General features: G+C 42.8%; 1 protein-coding gene across 1 annotated transcript in view; it reads right to left on the bottom strand.

Moving 5' to 3' along the window:
* The window catches only part of ST8SIA6 (ST8 alpha-N-acetyl-neuraminide alpha-2,8-sialyltransferase 6), a 46,418-nt gene that overhangs the window by 1,603 nt on the left and 27,116 nt on the right, over positions 1 to 17,699 (bottom strand). The window contains exons 4-8 of the mRNA XM_066628752.1: positions 17,432 to 17,518; positions 6,716 to 6,860; positions 5,532 to 5,641; positions 3,941 to 4,033; positions 1,282 to 1,756 (exon numbers count right to left, since the gene is read on the bottom strand). Coding sequence (XP_066484849.1) covers positions 1,288 to 1,756; positions 3,941 to 4,033; positions 5,532 to 5,641; positions 6,716 to 6,860; positions 17,432 to 17,518 — 904 coding nt within the window. The 3' untranslated portion in view covers positions 1,282 to 1,287. The remainder of the gene's footprint in view (positions 1 to 1,281; positions 1,757 to 3,940; positions 4,034 to 5,531; positions 5,642 to 6,715; positions 6,861 to 17,431; positions 17,519 to 17,699) is intronic.

The following is a 17,699-nucleotide window of genomic DNA, read 5'->3' as shown; positions in this document are numbered from 1 at the left end:
ATGCTCCATTTTCCCCTTATAGGGTCACGTATGTAAATGTAGCAGATATAATTACTGGAAATGTTTCCTTATCACCAGATTCCAGTGAGGTTGTAGAGGTTTTGAAATTAGTGCCTAGAGGCTATGATGGCCTTGGAGCAGGCTAACCAGGCACTTACTGACCAATCCTATTCAAAAGGCCATGCTGGTGGCATGTGTACTCTGCCATTGAAGCGTCAGGATCCAGGAGGAGGTGCCTGGTTTGGCAGCACTCCCATGAGAGGTTATATCCCCTGCCCTTCTCCCTTACTCTCCTTGGTTCTGTGCCAGCAAAACAGATCCATAGGGAAAGCAGAGGCTATCCCATGGTAACGGTGTGAACACTCCCTTACCCTGAGACCTCTGCAACTCACCACCACCATAGCAGTGTGCCTCCTTGGTATTTGTGCATTGGTCATGGTGGGTTTGGATAGGATTGGGGCCCTAATCCAGAAGAGATCAAAGTGCTTTTGGTCAGTGGGATAATCTGTCTGGAACTGGGTATTCAGCCGGTAGGGGATGTGGTTGCCCTTCTTCTGAAGAATGGAATTTGCAGCTTGCGAGTGCTTCTGAACTCAGTATTATTCCTAGATGTCCAGGGTGTGGCTGTGGCCAAGAATGCTTTTACACAGCCTTGCTTGCTTCCTGTGCCAGTTGAAACACTTTCTGAAGAACACAGATCTGGCCATGGTCATAGCTGGGCTGAACTTCTGCAAGATGTGAGATTGCCTGTGAAGACCGCTCAGGAACAGCAGCTGGGGTAAAATGTTGCCATTGTGGTACTGATGATAACATCCCCCCCCCCATTATTATATGATGAGTACTGGCTCCTGGTTTGATTCTGACCCCATTGAAAGTGTTGGTCATCACATTTAAAGCCCTCAACTGTTCTGAACCAGGGTATTTAAAAGGTCACCTGTTCCCACATGATCCTGCCCACCTATTAAATTCCTTAGGTGAGGCTTTGCCCCACTTCCCACTCACATATGGTTGGTGTGAGCCCTTTCAATAGCAACAACTAGACCCCCTCCCTTGGAAAGCCCATCTGATCCTTTCTGTGTTAGCCTTGGTGAAGTCCTTATTCAGATGGGCCTTCAGGGTTAAGTTGTTTCCCTTGTTTATATTGCTCCTGGATTTGCAATTGACTGAGATGTAGATATGCCAACTTCACTTAACAATTCATGTGTAGTACTGAAGCATTTGTATAAAGTTTAGGGCTGTCCTTGCTTAATCAATGCTGGGCATTCAAATCAGTAGACTTACCTTGGACTAGTCAGTCAGACATTTGCCCAACTGCAGCTTGAGGATACCTCTTCCATGAAGCTGAAGGATCTGATTATACTCTTTGGGCATTGCATGGAAGCCGGGTTTGGGGAGCTGGTTGTCATAATAATGGTGGCTGATTGGGGTGCCGTCTATGTTTTTTGAGAAGGGCCAGAAGCCGTACAGCTTCACATTCTCACACAGTTCCACAGCAGCACTAGTGATCATAAAGCCAGAAGACAACCGGTAGGCTTTGACGCCCTTAGTCCTCCAGTACTGGGCAAGACTTTTGAGGTATTTGGGGTAGAAGAAGATGGCCTTCTGCTTGGCATGGAATTCTCTCAGAGTGTGGTGGACTTTGAAAGAAGTGGCAGTGTTGCCCCTGAAGGAAAAGGCTGGTAGCAGGAGAAAAGCATCTCCGTAGCTGGCAATGTTTTCCAGGAAAGTGGCCTTCTTTTCATTCAGCTTGTTATATCTGTAAACATGCAAAATTTTGGTCAGTAGTGTCAAGCTCAGCTTGTTACCCCCCTAAAGCTTTATGCCTGGTGCAACTGCTACCCCCTGCACCCCCTTAGCTACGCCACTCTTGAGAGCCCAATCCTGAGCTCAGCGTGCTGGCTTACTGCTGGTGCACACCATCACAAACGTGCCATAAAGTATGTTTGTGAGGGTTAGCGGTGGCTGAGCACCAGAGCACTGAGCCTGTGGTGGGCCAGTGCTGGTGAGAGGCTGGCAGTCCACCGCCCAGCGGATGCCCAGAACACTGGGCGGCAGAGAGGTGAGTGGGTGTGTGGGGTTTGGCACGGAGGAGACTTTCTGGGGTGGGGAAGCCAGGGGAGGGTGAGGGAAAGTGTGATGGGGATGGAGCGGGGCAGGAAGAGGGCAGGACCAGTGCAGCTCAGCTCCATCATATCCTGAGCCCCAAGTGGGGCTGCGCAGCCTGACACAGGACTCTCCAATTCTGTACCAGCTGAAGAACCTCCGCAGAATCAAGCAGCCCCATTGTGGGGCTACTTCCCTTACCCAGGGGAAGGGGACCAAAGTCCCCTTCCCCCGAGGAGCTGCTGTGGGCTGCCCGGTTGCATTCAGGATGCCATGGTAGCCATTTTGGTGCCACAGCCGCCCCACACTCCAGGCAGCTCAGGATTGGGTTGCCCAGTCCTGGATAAGAACATTTGAACAAATTATTGGGCATTGTAAGAAAAAGAAAAGGACAATGTATAAATGTGGCTCTTTAAACAAAATGGACTTCTTTTAGTATCGGTTACTGGAGTTGAGACTATAATAATGAAAGAACTAATCAATTAATGTTCTGTAATTACAAGAAGTGGTGCAAGGAATTTTTGTTTTAAGGGAAACATTTTGACATGCGCAGAACTGGCATACTAATAGATATACATGGAATTGCTTTCCAGTTCTGCAAGCTTGCAACACACTTTTGTAAGGCAATGACCAGGCAAATGGAGATTGCTAAGAAGACAATTGCTCCTTTTCTGCTTGTTTGGCATATATTTAGTAAATGCCCATAGCATAAAAATAGCTCCAGAGACAGTACGGAGCCATGGCAGGATCTTGAAAGCAGGCTGAACATGATGCAAAACCTTGAGATGTTGGAAGCCCAGTAATGAACCCTGCTGTTTAGGCAGGGGCTATAATTTTAGAAATACAGGTTGAGACTAATTATGGGTTCCATTCCAAGCACTCACTTGGATTTAAAAAAACGCACTATAGCAAATCAATTAAAAAAAACTAAGTTCCTTTGCTCCAGTGATTGAAAAACAGCCTTGCTGACCTTTTGAATCTAGGATAAGAGTAATTAAGAAGACAACCCATCAGCACTTCACTCAGCAATGCAAAATGATCGCCTTTCTTTCTGCTGGGGGAAGGGAGGGGTCCTTAGGAGAGGGAAGGATTGATGGATTTTTAGCCTGCTGCCCTCTCTCTCTCTCTCTCTGTCTCATTAAGGAGGCTGTTGTTAAAGGACTGTTCAGTTTTTAAAACAGTTTTTAAAACTGATTTTAAAGGGATGCATTTTCTCCCTTCTCCAGGGATCAGCACATTCTTTCTCATTTGCAGGGGCCATTCGTGTTGAGTCAAATTCGTGTATAAAAAAATCTGTGTATAAATAGGCTGGACCTGTACTGCCCTTGTCTTGTAACTGAATACTGGTGGAACCAAACAACACGAGGCTATTCTACTTATTTCACTGAAAGTTCAGCTCTTTCCAAAAGTACAAATAGGGCTTTTGATGTGCCTTAGGTTGCCCTTTAAGGGCCAAATCCTATCCAGTTTTCCAGTGCCAGTGATGCCGTGCCAATGGGGTGTGTGCTGCATCCTGTGGTGGGGAGGCAATCACAGAGGCCTCCTCAAGGTAAGGGAATATTTGTTTCCTTACCTTGGGACTGCATTGCAGCTACACCGCTGCTGGAAAGTTGGATAGGATTGGGCCCCAAGTCATTTTTGCCCAACGTTGCATATATGCAACAGGGACCAAATGTGTACACCTGTTGGTTGGGCAAAAATGGGTTAAGAAGGAGCTTGGGATCTCTAATGAAGCAATTGGAATTCACTGGCCATTGTGGTGACATGGCAATCAGTTTCATAAATGGATAATTCAGCAATTTAACATGAGTCACAACAAGCTTGCAGTCATACTCACTTCTGTGCTATAATACTCGGGTTAATGGTCACAAGATTTGTTTTGTTGCCAACATCTTGACTGACACTTCCTATGGTTGGGGGAAGGTTGCACCTGGAATTTTGCAAGAACCTATATTTAAGGTCCACTCCAAATATTCTGTTGACATAACATTCAGATTGACTGTATTATTTAAATCCCGTCTAACCTGCATTTAAATCGAGATCTGCAAAGTGGTTTATTTTAAAAAAAATCTATAAATACGAACAAGAACAATAAAATGGATAAAAACACACCACCAATAAATCAAGTTTAAAAATAAGCACACTAAATAAGCACTAAAATAAAAGAGCAATTAAAACTGTCCCTGGCAATTACAGTATTATCACTTAGGGCACAATCTGAAAGATTTGTGCAGAGAAATAAGTGCTGCTGTATTTAACGGGAATCAATAAGTGTAAGTCTACATTGGATTGCAAGTTTAGTGTGGCGTCTAAATACCATACACACATAATTAAGCTTCAAAGGTATGCCTCATAATTAAGTTACAATCCACAAAACTGGAATTTCACAGGATGGTTGCTTTCCAAGGGGACTTTAAAAGAGAATTAATTACATTCATATGAGATAGGAGTATCAATGGCTATTGGGCATGACAACCTCCAGGTTCAAAATCTGAATGCTACTAAATACCAGTTGCTGGGGCAGAATAGTAGGGCAGGGCTACTCATGTTATACCCTACTGTTAACTAGGTGGACCTTTCATCTACTCCAGCAGGGCTGTTCTTATGTTCTTAATTTCAGCCCTAAGCACCTTTCACAAGGAGGCTGAAGATTCACACAACTCATGAAGAATTAGAATTAATACTTTGAATCCAAAGCATTAATCCAAATATTGGATCCAAAGGTTCACTTCCTCTGAGGAAAAAGAACTCCCGCTGGAATAAGGGATTATTTGGATTCAACCCTTTGTACTTGAAGGTATGTTTAGGAAAAGTAACAATTCCCATATAACAGACCTTTAGGGTGACCAAATGCAAAGGGGACAGAGGTCAATTCCTGAGTGACCAGGCTGACATCTGGTGATGGAACTCCTTGTTTTGCGGAAGAAGAAATTTTGGCAGGAGTGGTATATTCTGCAAAGGTGGAAAAATCTACACATAACAAATTATCTCTCCTGGAAACTACTAAAGGTAGACTCATCTTTCTCTGCACACCTGCACATCTTTCTCTGCACATCTCTCCAATATGATGTGATTGGGGATATCCATATGAATGATCCTGACTCAAGGGAACACTAAGAAAGCAAATCTAAGAAAAAAAGAAATGCTATTTTGAAACTTGCCCTATGAGCCTACTTGTACAAACAAAATCCGTATTTCTAAGTAGGTAGTGCAATCCTTCAAAGCAGGCACCTGTCTTTAAGGAGAAATGTTGAATATTTTGTTGGCATGATCAATGAAAAACAGGCAAAAGGGCATGGTGTGTGTGTGTATGTGTGAGAGAGAGGAAGGGCTGGATAATAAAGGGACATAATACCTTACGATATTCTCTCTCTTTCTCTCTCTCTCTCTCATGCATTTTAATTGCATTATGGTTTAAAATTTCTCACCGAAATACAAAGTCAGATTTATCGATTTCTGCTCCACAACTGGAGTTCTTCAGAATCCCTCCGTTTCCAACCACGGCACAGTGCTTGAAGGGATACTCCAAAGGTTGCGACTGAAAAGAAAACCAGTTAATAGATGTTACTGCTGTTAATATTAATATTATCAGTTAACATATTAATTGATGTTATTGCTGGGGTAGTAGATGTGAAATGTAAGTAAAACAATATTTCTATTCATTAGAAATGAATTCCTTTTTATTATTTGTTTTGAAAAGTATACCTATTAAGTGAAATTCATGAGGTAGTGTTGTCTGCACATACCAGCTGTTGAATGTTGAATACGCCTCCCTGGATATCGCAGGACTAAACTACACATTGCATCAAACACATAATTTGTTCCCTTTTATGTCTTTTGTTAAAATCAGCTGCGGAGGGGGAGAGATCCAACCCGGGGGTATGGCTGGGATGGAGGGATGCTTAACCCCTTCTCTCTGCAATGGTTCTAATTGAGATCAGAGCTCCCAGAATTGCTATTTTCCCCAGAAGCAGGGGTATAATCGAGGGGGAATGTTGGAGAGGGGAGAGTGGTTCCAGGATTTCTTTTACTGCAGAGGCAGTAATATCATCAGCACAAGGGCTTGGGTGCTGCCTTAGCTAGTGGTATTTGTACCACTGATGTTACTTGAAGTGGTGTCTGGTGGTACACACAGGATAGCAAGACCAGCAATGCAAAATGACAAGCAGTCATAGGAGGCTTGGCTTGGCCGGCAGAGCTCCAGTGTGTGCTTTTCACACACTCAAAAAAAAAAAAAATTCCTCCCATCTGCCCTGAGTCTCTTACTAATGTTTGCTGCATTGCATCTGGCTTCCCAGCTCAGAAGTTATTGGCAATTACATCACCGCCAGTTACTTCTGGTGGTCTTTCCAATAGGTGGAAACAACATGCAAAATGTTTAAAGGCTGACTGCTGTGGTGGAGGACAAACATTTAGAAATGCTGGTCCACATCATCTTACCTAAGGGCTACAGAGAGACAGATGCCAAAGAAACCATTTTTTGAGAACCAGTTTGAAAAAGATTACAAAGCTTGGTCTAAGAAAGTACAAATTTGGAACACCAAAGGGTTTCAAGCACTACAATTAAACAAAAACAAAGATATATCTATGGCAATTAAGGAGCTCTCCTGACCTCAGGCAGCATTCTGAATATTTCCTCTGTAATGTGGATGGTCTTTTTATTGTCCACTTCATAACTCATGTTGATTCCCAGCGGGGTGTTGTTTTGAGAAGCGATAAAGTTGTGAACCGCATCACAGCAGGAGGCAAGCTCTGACCTGCAAAATTACAGAGAGAAATAAGATTGAGATAATGAAGGCAGTGGAGGTGGCAAGGAAATGGAAAACGGAATCTGTTTTTTATTAACGTTGGTAATAAGAGAACAATGTGAACTCCTTGTTGGGAGCCAGTGTAGCGCAATGGCAAAGAAACAGAGCTATGAATTAATGTGTCCCCAGTGTAAATCTTACTTATTTCACCACAGTCATAAACTCACTAGGTGGCCTTAGGCAAGTCTCTCTCTCAGATTGAGCTACGATACAGGAATAATACTTACCTGAGGTTTGCAACAGGGTTGTTGTGAGGCTTGCAACAAAATAATTCATGTGCAGTGCTTTGAACCTTTGGAAGCACAATACAAATGCTCTGTGTGATTATGCTTCCTTGGGTCACACTCTTCATCCAGTTTGGGCTTGTTCAAAAGTCTTCAGACTTCCTAGCAATCCCAAGATTTGGGATTCTTATGTCTAGGTGTGTATTCTTAACACAGAAAAAGAATGTCATGGAAGATGGGTCTGCCAATGCCTATTAGCCATGGTAGTAAATGGAACTTCCATGTTTAGAGGGACTGTGATGTACATGGTTGACTGAGACACCCTGCTGGGTTGGAGAAGTGCCACAATCAGCTGGAAAGTGGAATGGCAGCCAGTGACATCACTGGTCACCACCCACTCCTGGCTGCAGTCAAATCCTGCTGACAATGGTAAGTTGGAGCACAGAGGTGGGCCTGGAGTCAGCCTTTAAACACAGCCTGGTGAGGCACTAAAGGGGGGTGGAGAAGACAAGGGAGGAAAGGCTAGAGAGGAGGAAAGAAGGAGAACAGAGAAAAGAGAGAAGGAAATACATGGGAGAGAGAGGAAAGGGAAGAGCAGGAAAATGGAAGGCCAGATGGTGAGATGATGATGAATTCAAACAGTCAATAAATATCACAGAATAAAGAATTCCTTCTATGGGTTTTAAGACCACATTCATCAAGTTTAGCTCTTCCTAATGTTTTGTCTTAACTTTGTAGAGGATTGTGAAAGGACTAAAATATCACTTAAGACAGTGGTTCTCAAACATTTAGCCCTGGGACCCACTTTTTAGAATGAGAATCTGTCAGTACCCACCAGAAGTGATGTCAAGACTGGAAGTGACATCATCAAGCAGGAAAATTTTTAACAATCCTAGGCTGCTTTCCTACCCACACTTACCCAGGAGTAAGTCCCATTGACTATCATTGTGAAAAGAATATACATTGTAGCTTGTTCAAAGTACAGGTCCGTAACATTTCCCCAAATGCAGTCACAAACCATGGTAGCATCAAGTCTAACATATTAAAAATAAAATATTGAAATGAATGGGGACCCACCTGAAATTTGCTCGTGACCCACGTAGTGGGTCTCGACCCACAGTTTGAGAACCACTGACCTAACACACTGAAATCCCAAGGAGTAAAGATTTTTAAAAACTTCACTAAAATGCAAACAAGAGAGAGTTTTGGTGGAGTTTTTTCATCTTTGCTCTTAGTGATTTCAGAATCTTAGGTGATATTTTAGTCCTTTGACAATGCCCTACAAAATTAAAGCGAAATGTTAGAAAGAGCCAAACTTAACGAACGTGGTCTTAAAGCCCGTAGGAGGAATTCTTCTTTCAATGATACTTCCAAACACAAAGCCATAGTTCCTAAGTCAATAAATAACCCAACTTTGAACAGCAATACTGCTTCAGCTTTTCTTTTCCTGCAATAATGGCATCCCATTGCCAAGATGCCCAGGGATTACCCTCATGTCTGGCTTCTGAACTTTCCAGAAGTATCTGGCTGGTCCTGGTGAGAAACGGAATGCTGATAAGAAGGACCTTTGATATTATCCAGAAGGATGTGTGTCTATCCAGGTGTGTGCCCAATTGCAGCATAAATTATGCAAGCAAAATATACCGATTTTTGTTGAAAAGCGGTATATAAATACTGTTAATAATTAATAATAAAATGGCGCCATTGAAAAGCTTTTGCTGAGCTCCCAGAGAGGATAAAATTGTGCCTTATGTTGAAATTGACGCTGACCACCAGGCTCTCCATTATGGAGATGTGGTAGTGGCCATGAAGCTGGACCTAGGAAGTGGACCACTTTGGATACACCCTTAACACAAACCCTTGTTGTTAAAATCATTTTTGGCTTGCTTCCATTAAAAACAAAAATCTAGAGTATTTGCTTCTAGTTGGGAGAGAACTACAGGGCTTTACGGCACAAGTCCATGATTTCTACAAAGATCCGAAATGAAATGCCTTTGTGATGGATAACATTCATTAGTAGAGATAGTGTACACTTCCTTTTTATTACTCCCGGCATAAAAAGGAATGCTTCAATATAACCAGAAATGGCCTGGCATTAAAAAAGAAGAAAAAGAAGGATTTTGCAACTCAGGAGAATAGAATAGTTTCTAATTAATGTTATGGTTCAGCTAATGTGATAAAAAAAACAACCAGACACAGTACTATTAATGCAGTGCCCCCGTGAAAGAAGGGACACAACAAAATAGTTCTTTGAAATGATCTCTTTTTTCTCCCAGAAACATTGCTGAATTTAGTTTTAAATGACAAATTGATGGTATGTTTCAGGGTCTTCAGATTCAGGTTTAATTATATTGACATTACATCCAGTGATCAGGTCTTCCAATCCAGGTCCCCATCATCCAACAAGAAACACCCATGTACCTTATACCATAGATCCTGTCAGAGATTATTATTTATAAACTTCACAAAACTTACGCATGGTTTTTCTACTAATTAAACTCTCAGTGCAACGTGCAATCAAACATCATAAAAACAACATACCTATTTAGAGCAAATGCACACAGAGCACATAAAGCCAGCCACAGTGAGATTTCCTTAAAATAGGCTCAAACTCATAACATTACCTTTTCTGAGATGGCTTATTAAACAGAAACATTTCTGCCCAATGACAAGCTGTCTGGACTACCCAGGCTGCATGATACAGCTTTAGGCTTACAAAACATCAGCATTATCTAACGAGCAAATGTCTTTTGTGATATCCTAATACTGCTTTCCTGGCTCTTCTTTCATAGACTCAGACTGAGGATGATGGGCTGATTTTTTAGCTTTGGATGCAACAGTGCAAGTTATGCTTGGTGCCAGAGCAAATGAAGTGTAATTCTGTTCTGGACAGATAGGGGACAGCTAACTGGTTCAGCTCGGCTAGGCTGACATCACCAGTTAATATCTTTTGACTGGCACTGGGCTGCACTTCCTCCATCTGTTCTGGCTGGGCTGGGGGGAGAGGAAGCAGCAGGGGGATTGTAAAAGAAAACATTCAGGTGGGGGGAGATTAAGATGCCCCTCCTCTCCACATGGATCTCACAAAGCAACTTGCAGTTTCCATGCCTGCATTTTGTAAAAATATAAAACTAGTGGGAAAAGAAATGATAGAACAGTTGGCAGAGTCTGTAATATGAACTCATCTAGATTTAAAAGCCTCACACCATTCCTGGGATGGGCCCTGATCCTGTGGAATTCAGGTAAAAATAAAGTTTGCTGCTAGCCTACCCTCTCTTACAGTTCTCCAGTGCTTTCCAAACAAACAAAGACCCTGCTTACCTCTGAGAAAATGGTGTTGGGGTAGGGGGAATAATTGGCCGTAGAGATGGCTTGTTCTCCAAGCCAATCCTGTATCAGAAATGATGCTCCCGGGCATTGCCGGCTATGAAGCATGATTACTTACAGTATTCTCTCAAAGGTAAGCTTTGAGAAAGAAGAGATGGATTTTTCAGAGGGTGAATCTTTGTCGGCTGTGTGTCACCCACTTATTTTTTTTCCAAGTTGCCTTGAGAATATTAAAAAAGCCCAGGCAAGAGTTGTTTCTCCAAGTATTCACAGATATTTTTCAAAGCAAGCCAAAGCCGGTCCATCCATCACTAAGAGAAGGTACACACATTTATGTGTCTTGACATTTAATACTCTCTTTTTCATATTACTCTCTCTAAAAGTTGTATTCAAATGTCATGATTGATTTTTTTTTTTGCAAATTCTGCGTATTCATATTCCTTAAGTTTCTGATGAAGACCTAAATAACTTGGTTTATTATACGGAAACTTTTGTTATTTCTCTTTGTGGACATTAATGCCAAAGGCTTTCCATGCCAGTGCTGTGTTATAGATTTGCTACTAGGGAAATTCTCAGATTTCATTATAATTGTGATTAAAGGTGCATCCCAAAGACACACCGATCTGGTTTAAGGCAGTGGCTTCCAAAATGCGCACTGTGGCACCCCACAGTGCCATGGCAAACTCACAGGGGTGTGTCCCTGGCAGCTTTTTCTTTCCAGCTCTCCCAGGTGCTGCCATCTTGGCCGGGCCAAGATTATGCAAGATGTCATGCATTTGCTTCTGCAATGGGGCCCCGTGCCCCACTGTGAAAGAAGTGCACTGTGAGCATGGTAATATTAAACACCTTGAACATTACTCCAGAAATGAACTGGATTTCCCACTAGAACAAATTCATGGTCGGATGAAGTTTCATTAGTTTACCTCCACTAACTTTCATTTCTCCATTCCAGCTACTTTCTCCATCTCAGCCACACCATTTATTTGTGCTAATGACATATTTGAAAGTACTCCTGGCCTCCTTTGAAGCACAGACACTGGGAATACTGGGTCCAAACTGACCTATGTAAAAAGGGGGAGTAGCTCTTGACCTTACTTAGCTTAGAAGACCTTATTGAAATCTGTACACCAGCCATTTTCAATGTTGTTCTTCTCACTGACCACTATGTGATGTCACTTTTTGCTTCCAGAAACTCATACAGGTTCAGTGGCTCTGTTTCTAGGGCACCGGCTCTAGAATCTGCTACTATGGCCTGTGACACATTGTCTGTCCTTCTTCCTCCACTGGCAGAGAAAGTGCTTAATCCCTTTCTCCCTAACCAGCTCAATCAACTCCATCCCATAATTAAAAAAAAATGTGCTAAATGCTTCTGGAACTCCTAAGGTCAGAGGGGAGGTGGGAGAGACAACTGGGCACAGTTTTAAAGAGATGTGAGACTGGAGAGAATTACCCCTCTCCCTGCCACGTCTCTCACAGTTGCTTACTCCCTTGCTGCTTTTTCCTTATGTGTTTGCCTGTAACATGTATCTCTGCTTTGAGATGCTCTTCTTTTCCTTTCAGCAGTGGGTTCAGCCTAGAATTGCAAAGGCAGCAGTTTGCACTAAAATGTAGGCTAATTAGTATTTCTGTGTGGTTCACTGAGCAGCCAAAGAGAATTGATTTGTGGCTGCGGTCTGTGATTGACATTTCCCCCTCATTTCAAACTTTTAGCTTTAAATGATGTGTCAGCGAACATTGGCTGGTGATGGATGTCAAGCACTCTCTGAGTGCTTACCACTTCAAGCTGTTCATTAATTAATATCGGTCATCTTGAATCTTAGATGTGGAGTCAAATAATAGACCAAAATGAGTGACAGAAAGAACTTAACAAACCAAATCAATAACATAGAGATAAAAGCTTTTCAGTCCAGTTACCCCCTATTAATATTTAGAAGGAACAATAAATGGGGTTGATTTCTAGTTTCAAGTTCAGTTTAATCTTTATATAGATGTTGATGAAATTATTCATCAATAATTACCATTACCCCTATTAATATTTAGAAGGAACAATAAATAGGGTTGATTCCTAGTTTCAAGTTTAGTTTAATCTTTATGTAGATATTGATGAAATTATTACAGTTGTCTACTATCTTGACTATTCTTATTGGTCCTTTGAAATCTGCTCTAGTATAGATATATCATTGTATTGGCAACCTTCAGTCTCGAAAGACTATGGTATCGCGCTCTGAAAGGTGGTTCTGGCACAGCGTCTAGTGTGGCTGAAAAGGCCAATCCGGGAGTGACAATCCCTTCCACATCGGGAGCAAGTGCAGTCTGTCCCTGGTCTGTCTCCCTGGCTATGGGCCTTCCTTCTTTGCCTCTTTGCCTCAGACTGCTGGCAAAGTGTCTCTTCAAACTGGGAAAGGCCATGCTGCACAGCCTTCCTCCAAGCGGGCCGCTCAGAGGCCAGGGTTTCCCACTTGTTGAGGTCCATCCCTGAGGCCTTCAGATCCCTCTTGCAGATGTCCTTGAATCGCAGCTGTGGTCTACCTGTAGGGCGCTTTCCTTGCACGAGTTCTCCATAGAGGAGATCCTTTGGGATTCGGCCATCATCCATTCTCACAACATGACCGAGCCAACGCAGGCGTCTCTGTTTCAGCAGTGCATACATGCTAGGGAGTCCAGCAGGTTCCAGGACTGTGTTGTTAGGAACCTTGTCCTGCCAGGTGATGCTGAGAATGCGCCGGAGGCAGCGCATGTGGAAAGCGTTCAGTTTCCTCTTCTGTTGTGAGCGGAGAGTCCATGACTCGCTGCAGTACAGAAGTGTACTCAGGACGCAAGCTCTGTAGACCTGGATCTATCTAATAAGATATATCATATTCTTATTCCTTTTAGGTCTTGAGGTAGTTTTTTGTTTGTTTTTTTTACTATATATGAAAGCACAAACCCTACACTGATGTTCATAACTGTATGTGTCAATACCTGTTGTCAAATGCCAAGGACAAACAATTAGGAAACAAAGATGTAACTCCTTTCTGGTAGCTTTACTGGCACCTGACTTCATGTACCAGAAACTCTGGCCCAAAGATTTCTTTGCTGCCTTGAACCTGCTGTCTTATATACTAAGCAGTGTTGCAACAGCATTTTCAGTGATTGTGAGTTGACCGGCACATTCCATCCTGTTTTTCAATTTTAGTGATAGTCACTTCTCTATTTTCTTCCCTTCTTGATTATGTACATGCTCTTACTGGCCAACAGAAACCAGAAACGTCTCCATTATGACCCCAGATACAATGAGCCAACATGCTGCTAAACTGTCTTTACAGTTGGGGGGGTAAGTATCCCTTGAAAAGTAGCTCATTCTGCCCCCCCCCCATTGCTTGGTGATTACTTCAAGGAAAGGCACTTTTCACAAACTGAAAGTTCATCATCAGTCACTGTATACAGAGCAGTTCCCTATAGGCTCAGTTCCACTTAGGATGGGAATGGTAATGTGAAGTATGCAATTGCAAGTGTGTGCCACTTAACAATGGGGATATGTTCGCCTATCCTTGTTGTTATGTGATTAGGTCAATAAGTGAACATCCAGTCCAATCTATTGCCTTTGTTGTGTAAACAAACACTCCCTGCCAGACACTAGCTGGCTGCACAGGCTCCTGGAGATAGATTGCCTCTTCTTTGAATTAAGAGGCTCTCTGTTGTGTAAACAGACACTCTGCTGCAGGCTATGGGAGATGTGATTTCCTCATTAAGAGCATCTTTATTGTGCTTTGACCACCGTCATATATGCGGTCCATCATTAAGTGAACGGTTGTTAAGTGGCGCACACCTGTATAGCAAAACCTTACACTTTCTTATGCTTAGGGACCAGACTGCAGAGCACTGATGAAAGTCCAAATTGGATAAATGTCAAAGCATAGCTTTATTTAGCTTGTAGATTTATTTTAGCCAGTAAAACAAAAATAAACAAAAAGAAAAATAAACATAAGAACAGCCCCACTGGATCAGGCCATAGGCCCATCTAGTCCAGCTTCCTGTATCTCACAGCTGCCCACCAAATGCATCAGGGAGCACACCAGACAACAAGAGACCTGCATCCTGGTGCCCTCCCTTGCATCTGGCATTCTGACATAGCCCATTTCTAAAATCAGGAGGTTGCACATACACATCATGGCTTATAACCTGTGATGGGTTTTTTTTCTCCAGAAATTTGTCCAATCCCCCTTTAAAGGCATCTAGGCCTGATGCCATCACCACTTCCTGGTGCACATGAAGCACGCTTGGCCTCCTGGAACGAAGTGCCTCCTGGAACAAAATGCCAAGGTAAGACAGATTGAGTTTAGCATCTGTGCGAGAAGAGGGAGGAAGAGAAGGAGAAGGCAAGTGTATTCTCTGAATTTAGGAGAGGGAGGAAGAGGAGGATAAGAACATCAACAAATGTCATGGATGGTTGGGTGAGATAGGATGGAAGAGGAAAGCATGTGGATTAAATCTAAAATGTGTTTATAATTGAAAATGGTTGAAAGAGCAAAGCTATGAAAGTCAAGTGGATGAAAGTCAAGGTGTTGATGTATTTCTATTTTAGAAACCCAGAATAAAGCTCCATCCCTGAAATGAACATAAGAAAAGCCCTGTTGGATCAAGCCAAAGGCTCAACTAATCCAGCTTTCTGTATCTCATAGCGGCCCATCAGATGCCTCGGGGAGTAGACAAGACAATAGGATACTTGCATCTCACTGCAAAATGCATTTTGCCCCTCCTGTGCCCCCATATTTGTCCTGGTGTTGCCCCTTCGTCTCTATGGGCTTTCTCCAAAAGTGTGGTTAGAAGCTGTCACATAGTTGAAATATACTCCCTTGGAATTCTGGCACCAGAGGAAGTAGCTTGGTTTGCCTCTATGATATATCTGGCCCCATGCATGGGAACATGTGCAGCAATACATGATGTGCCCTCATATTTAAACAAAAAAAAAAAAGCAGGCAGTGTAGTCAAGCTAACAGAAAAAAGTCTGTTTTCTTAGATGCCCTAAAAGATCAGAGATCTTGCCAGCCTCTGATATGTTGTGACAGCAGGATCTCTGTAAAAATTTAATATCCTGTTTCTGAAAATTGCAAAAAAAAGAGCGATACTGAAGAAAAAGTTACATGAAAAACATGAACTTGTTAAAGATACATTATTCCTTCAGAGCTTCTGGCAAAATATGCAGATATTTCATTAATTTTGTCACAGAGCATAAACCAAAACCTTGGATCTGGATAAAGATGACATTTCTAACATGCAATTCTGCCTAATTTTCATATTTTACTCCAGTTACAGAATCCAGAACCCAAGTTTATTTTAAAGAGAAAATTTTTAGATCTGTTGGTTGTTTTTGCAAAAAATAAAATAAAATAATACAGGTAAGTGCCACTTAACGACGGGGATATGTTCTGCAAACCCCTTAATTGAGAATATCGATTGTTGCCCAAACAACCACTAAAGGCAGCTGGGTCATGCTCCAGAATGCCTTGAGGCAGCTCTGTAATGTCCCAGAATTCCTTCTGTGGGTGGGAAAGCAGGAAGAAGATAGCTAGCTGGCAAAAGTGTGCACAGTTAGAAAAGAGCAGGTTAGTTGTTTGAGCTGGCAAAGAAGGAGGGAAAGAAGCTACAGCTGTGGGAGCACATGGCAATGTGACCTTTCTATGTCATCATGTTGCCCCTGTGCTTACGGACCCTCGGGAGGAAGGGCAGGCCCAATTTAGATGCTGTGCAACACTGCGAGAAACATGGACAGGGGGCTGTGCTGCCGTGCCTGCTCATCTGCACTGTAAGTCTGTGCCTGGCAACCCAAGTGGAGCCCAGGGCTAATGCTCTGCCACGCCATACCCTAAATAGGCCAATGAGAAGCTAGCCCAGTGAGTTCAGTGGGGCCACCATCAGTTATGCAGTCATTCATTCTCCAGAACATTACTATGCAGCACATACCTGTGGTTTATGACTCTACTGCAAGGAAAACGCCATTCCCACTCAAAGGAGTTATGATGGAATGAGACTGAAACCTATATATCTGGTTTTGTTTAATGTTTGTTCTTGTTGCACAGTTGCATTTCAGAGTGTAGGGACAAGATCCAAAGCTCATAAAACTCAGTACATTGTCCCAGTGACACTGTGCCTTAAATCAGAACATAGCATTTCTGATGCTATAGGTACAAAGGATGGGAACTATAATGTCCATGTGTATATAAACAATCTTAATTAGGATTTCTGAGAAATCCTCTAATACTCTAGTACTGTGCGGGAAGCCTTTAGAGACTCCCGAAACGGTTGAAAACTGTGCTTATGGTTGTTGCTATTATTATTATTATTATTATTATACTGGTTTCCCAGAAACACAGTTTAACAGCCTGGGGAAGCTTCAGTAGGCTTCCCCAATGCGTCCTGGAGTCACACGAGGCTCCATGCACTCCAGGTAAGTGGGGGGTGCAGATTTGCTTGGGGGGCTGGCAGCATCCTGCGGTTGGGCGCCATCATGGACCTTTGCCCCAGGGCGCAGGGCATGGGAGGTCCGCCCCTGTTTGTGGCGCAGCATGTACCAACAACACATTGGGTCCCAATCCAGTGGGGTCACAATCTACAGTTTGAGCATCCTGTAACCAGAACATATGTATTAGGAAATGCCTTGCACACAGACAGCATTTTCGATGCTGCGACTGAGGTGCCAATTTTTCTACTTCAAACATTGAACCTGCTGAGCTATTTCTGGCGAATTCCACTATTTGTCAATAAATGTGGAGCGAATGCCGATAAAGCTGTATTGCTGATAACTTCTTTAGCTTTCATATCACTGAAAATTGCCTTAAAACAGCACTGTATTCCCAAAGAAGTCAGAAACAAGCAGCAGCCTGCTTTGTAGGAAAAAGGCTTCTTTTCTAATAGTTTGATTATTTCAGTCTATCACGTTGTCATAGCTTCTGTGCAGATGGCTTTATAGAATTCAGGCAACAAACTTACTTAAATTTGGCATATTCCTGTGGCCTCTTCTTCCATGTGCAGTTCTGCAGTTTTCCAACTATTTGCAAATAGTAGTCTTCAGAATACCTGAAAGGATTCGCATAACAGAGGAAAGGCATCAGCATGCATTAACATGTGGGTTATCAACCATTTTTTTCCTTCTAGTTTTCTTAGGGTGGAGGAGGGCAGACTGGGAGGTGGCTAAGGCCCAGGAGGGGTAAGGGACTGTCCACGACAGCACAGGCCAAATCCTAACACCCATCCCTGG

This window comes from Tiliqua scincoides, chromosome 5 (assembly GCF_035046505.1).
Source record: "Tiliqua scincoides isolate rTilSci1 chromosome 5, rTilSci1.hap2, whole genome shotgun sequence".
NCBI classification, from domain to species: domain Eukaryota; kingdom Metazoa; phylum Chordata; class Lepidosauria; order Squamata; family Scincidae; genus Tiliqua; species Tiliqua scincoides.
This window is presented reverse-complemented; position numbering and strand designations above follow the sequence as displayed.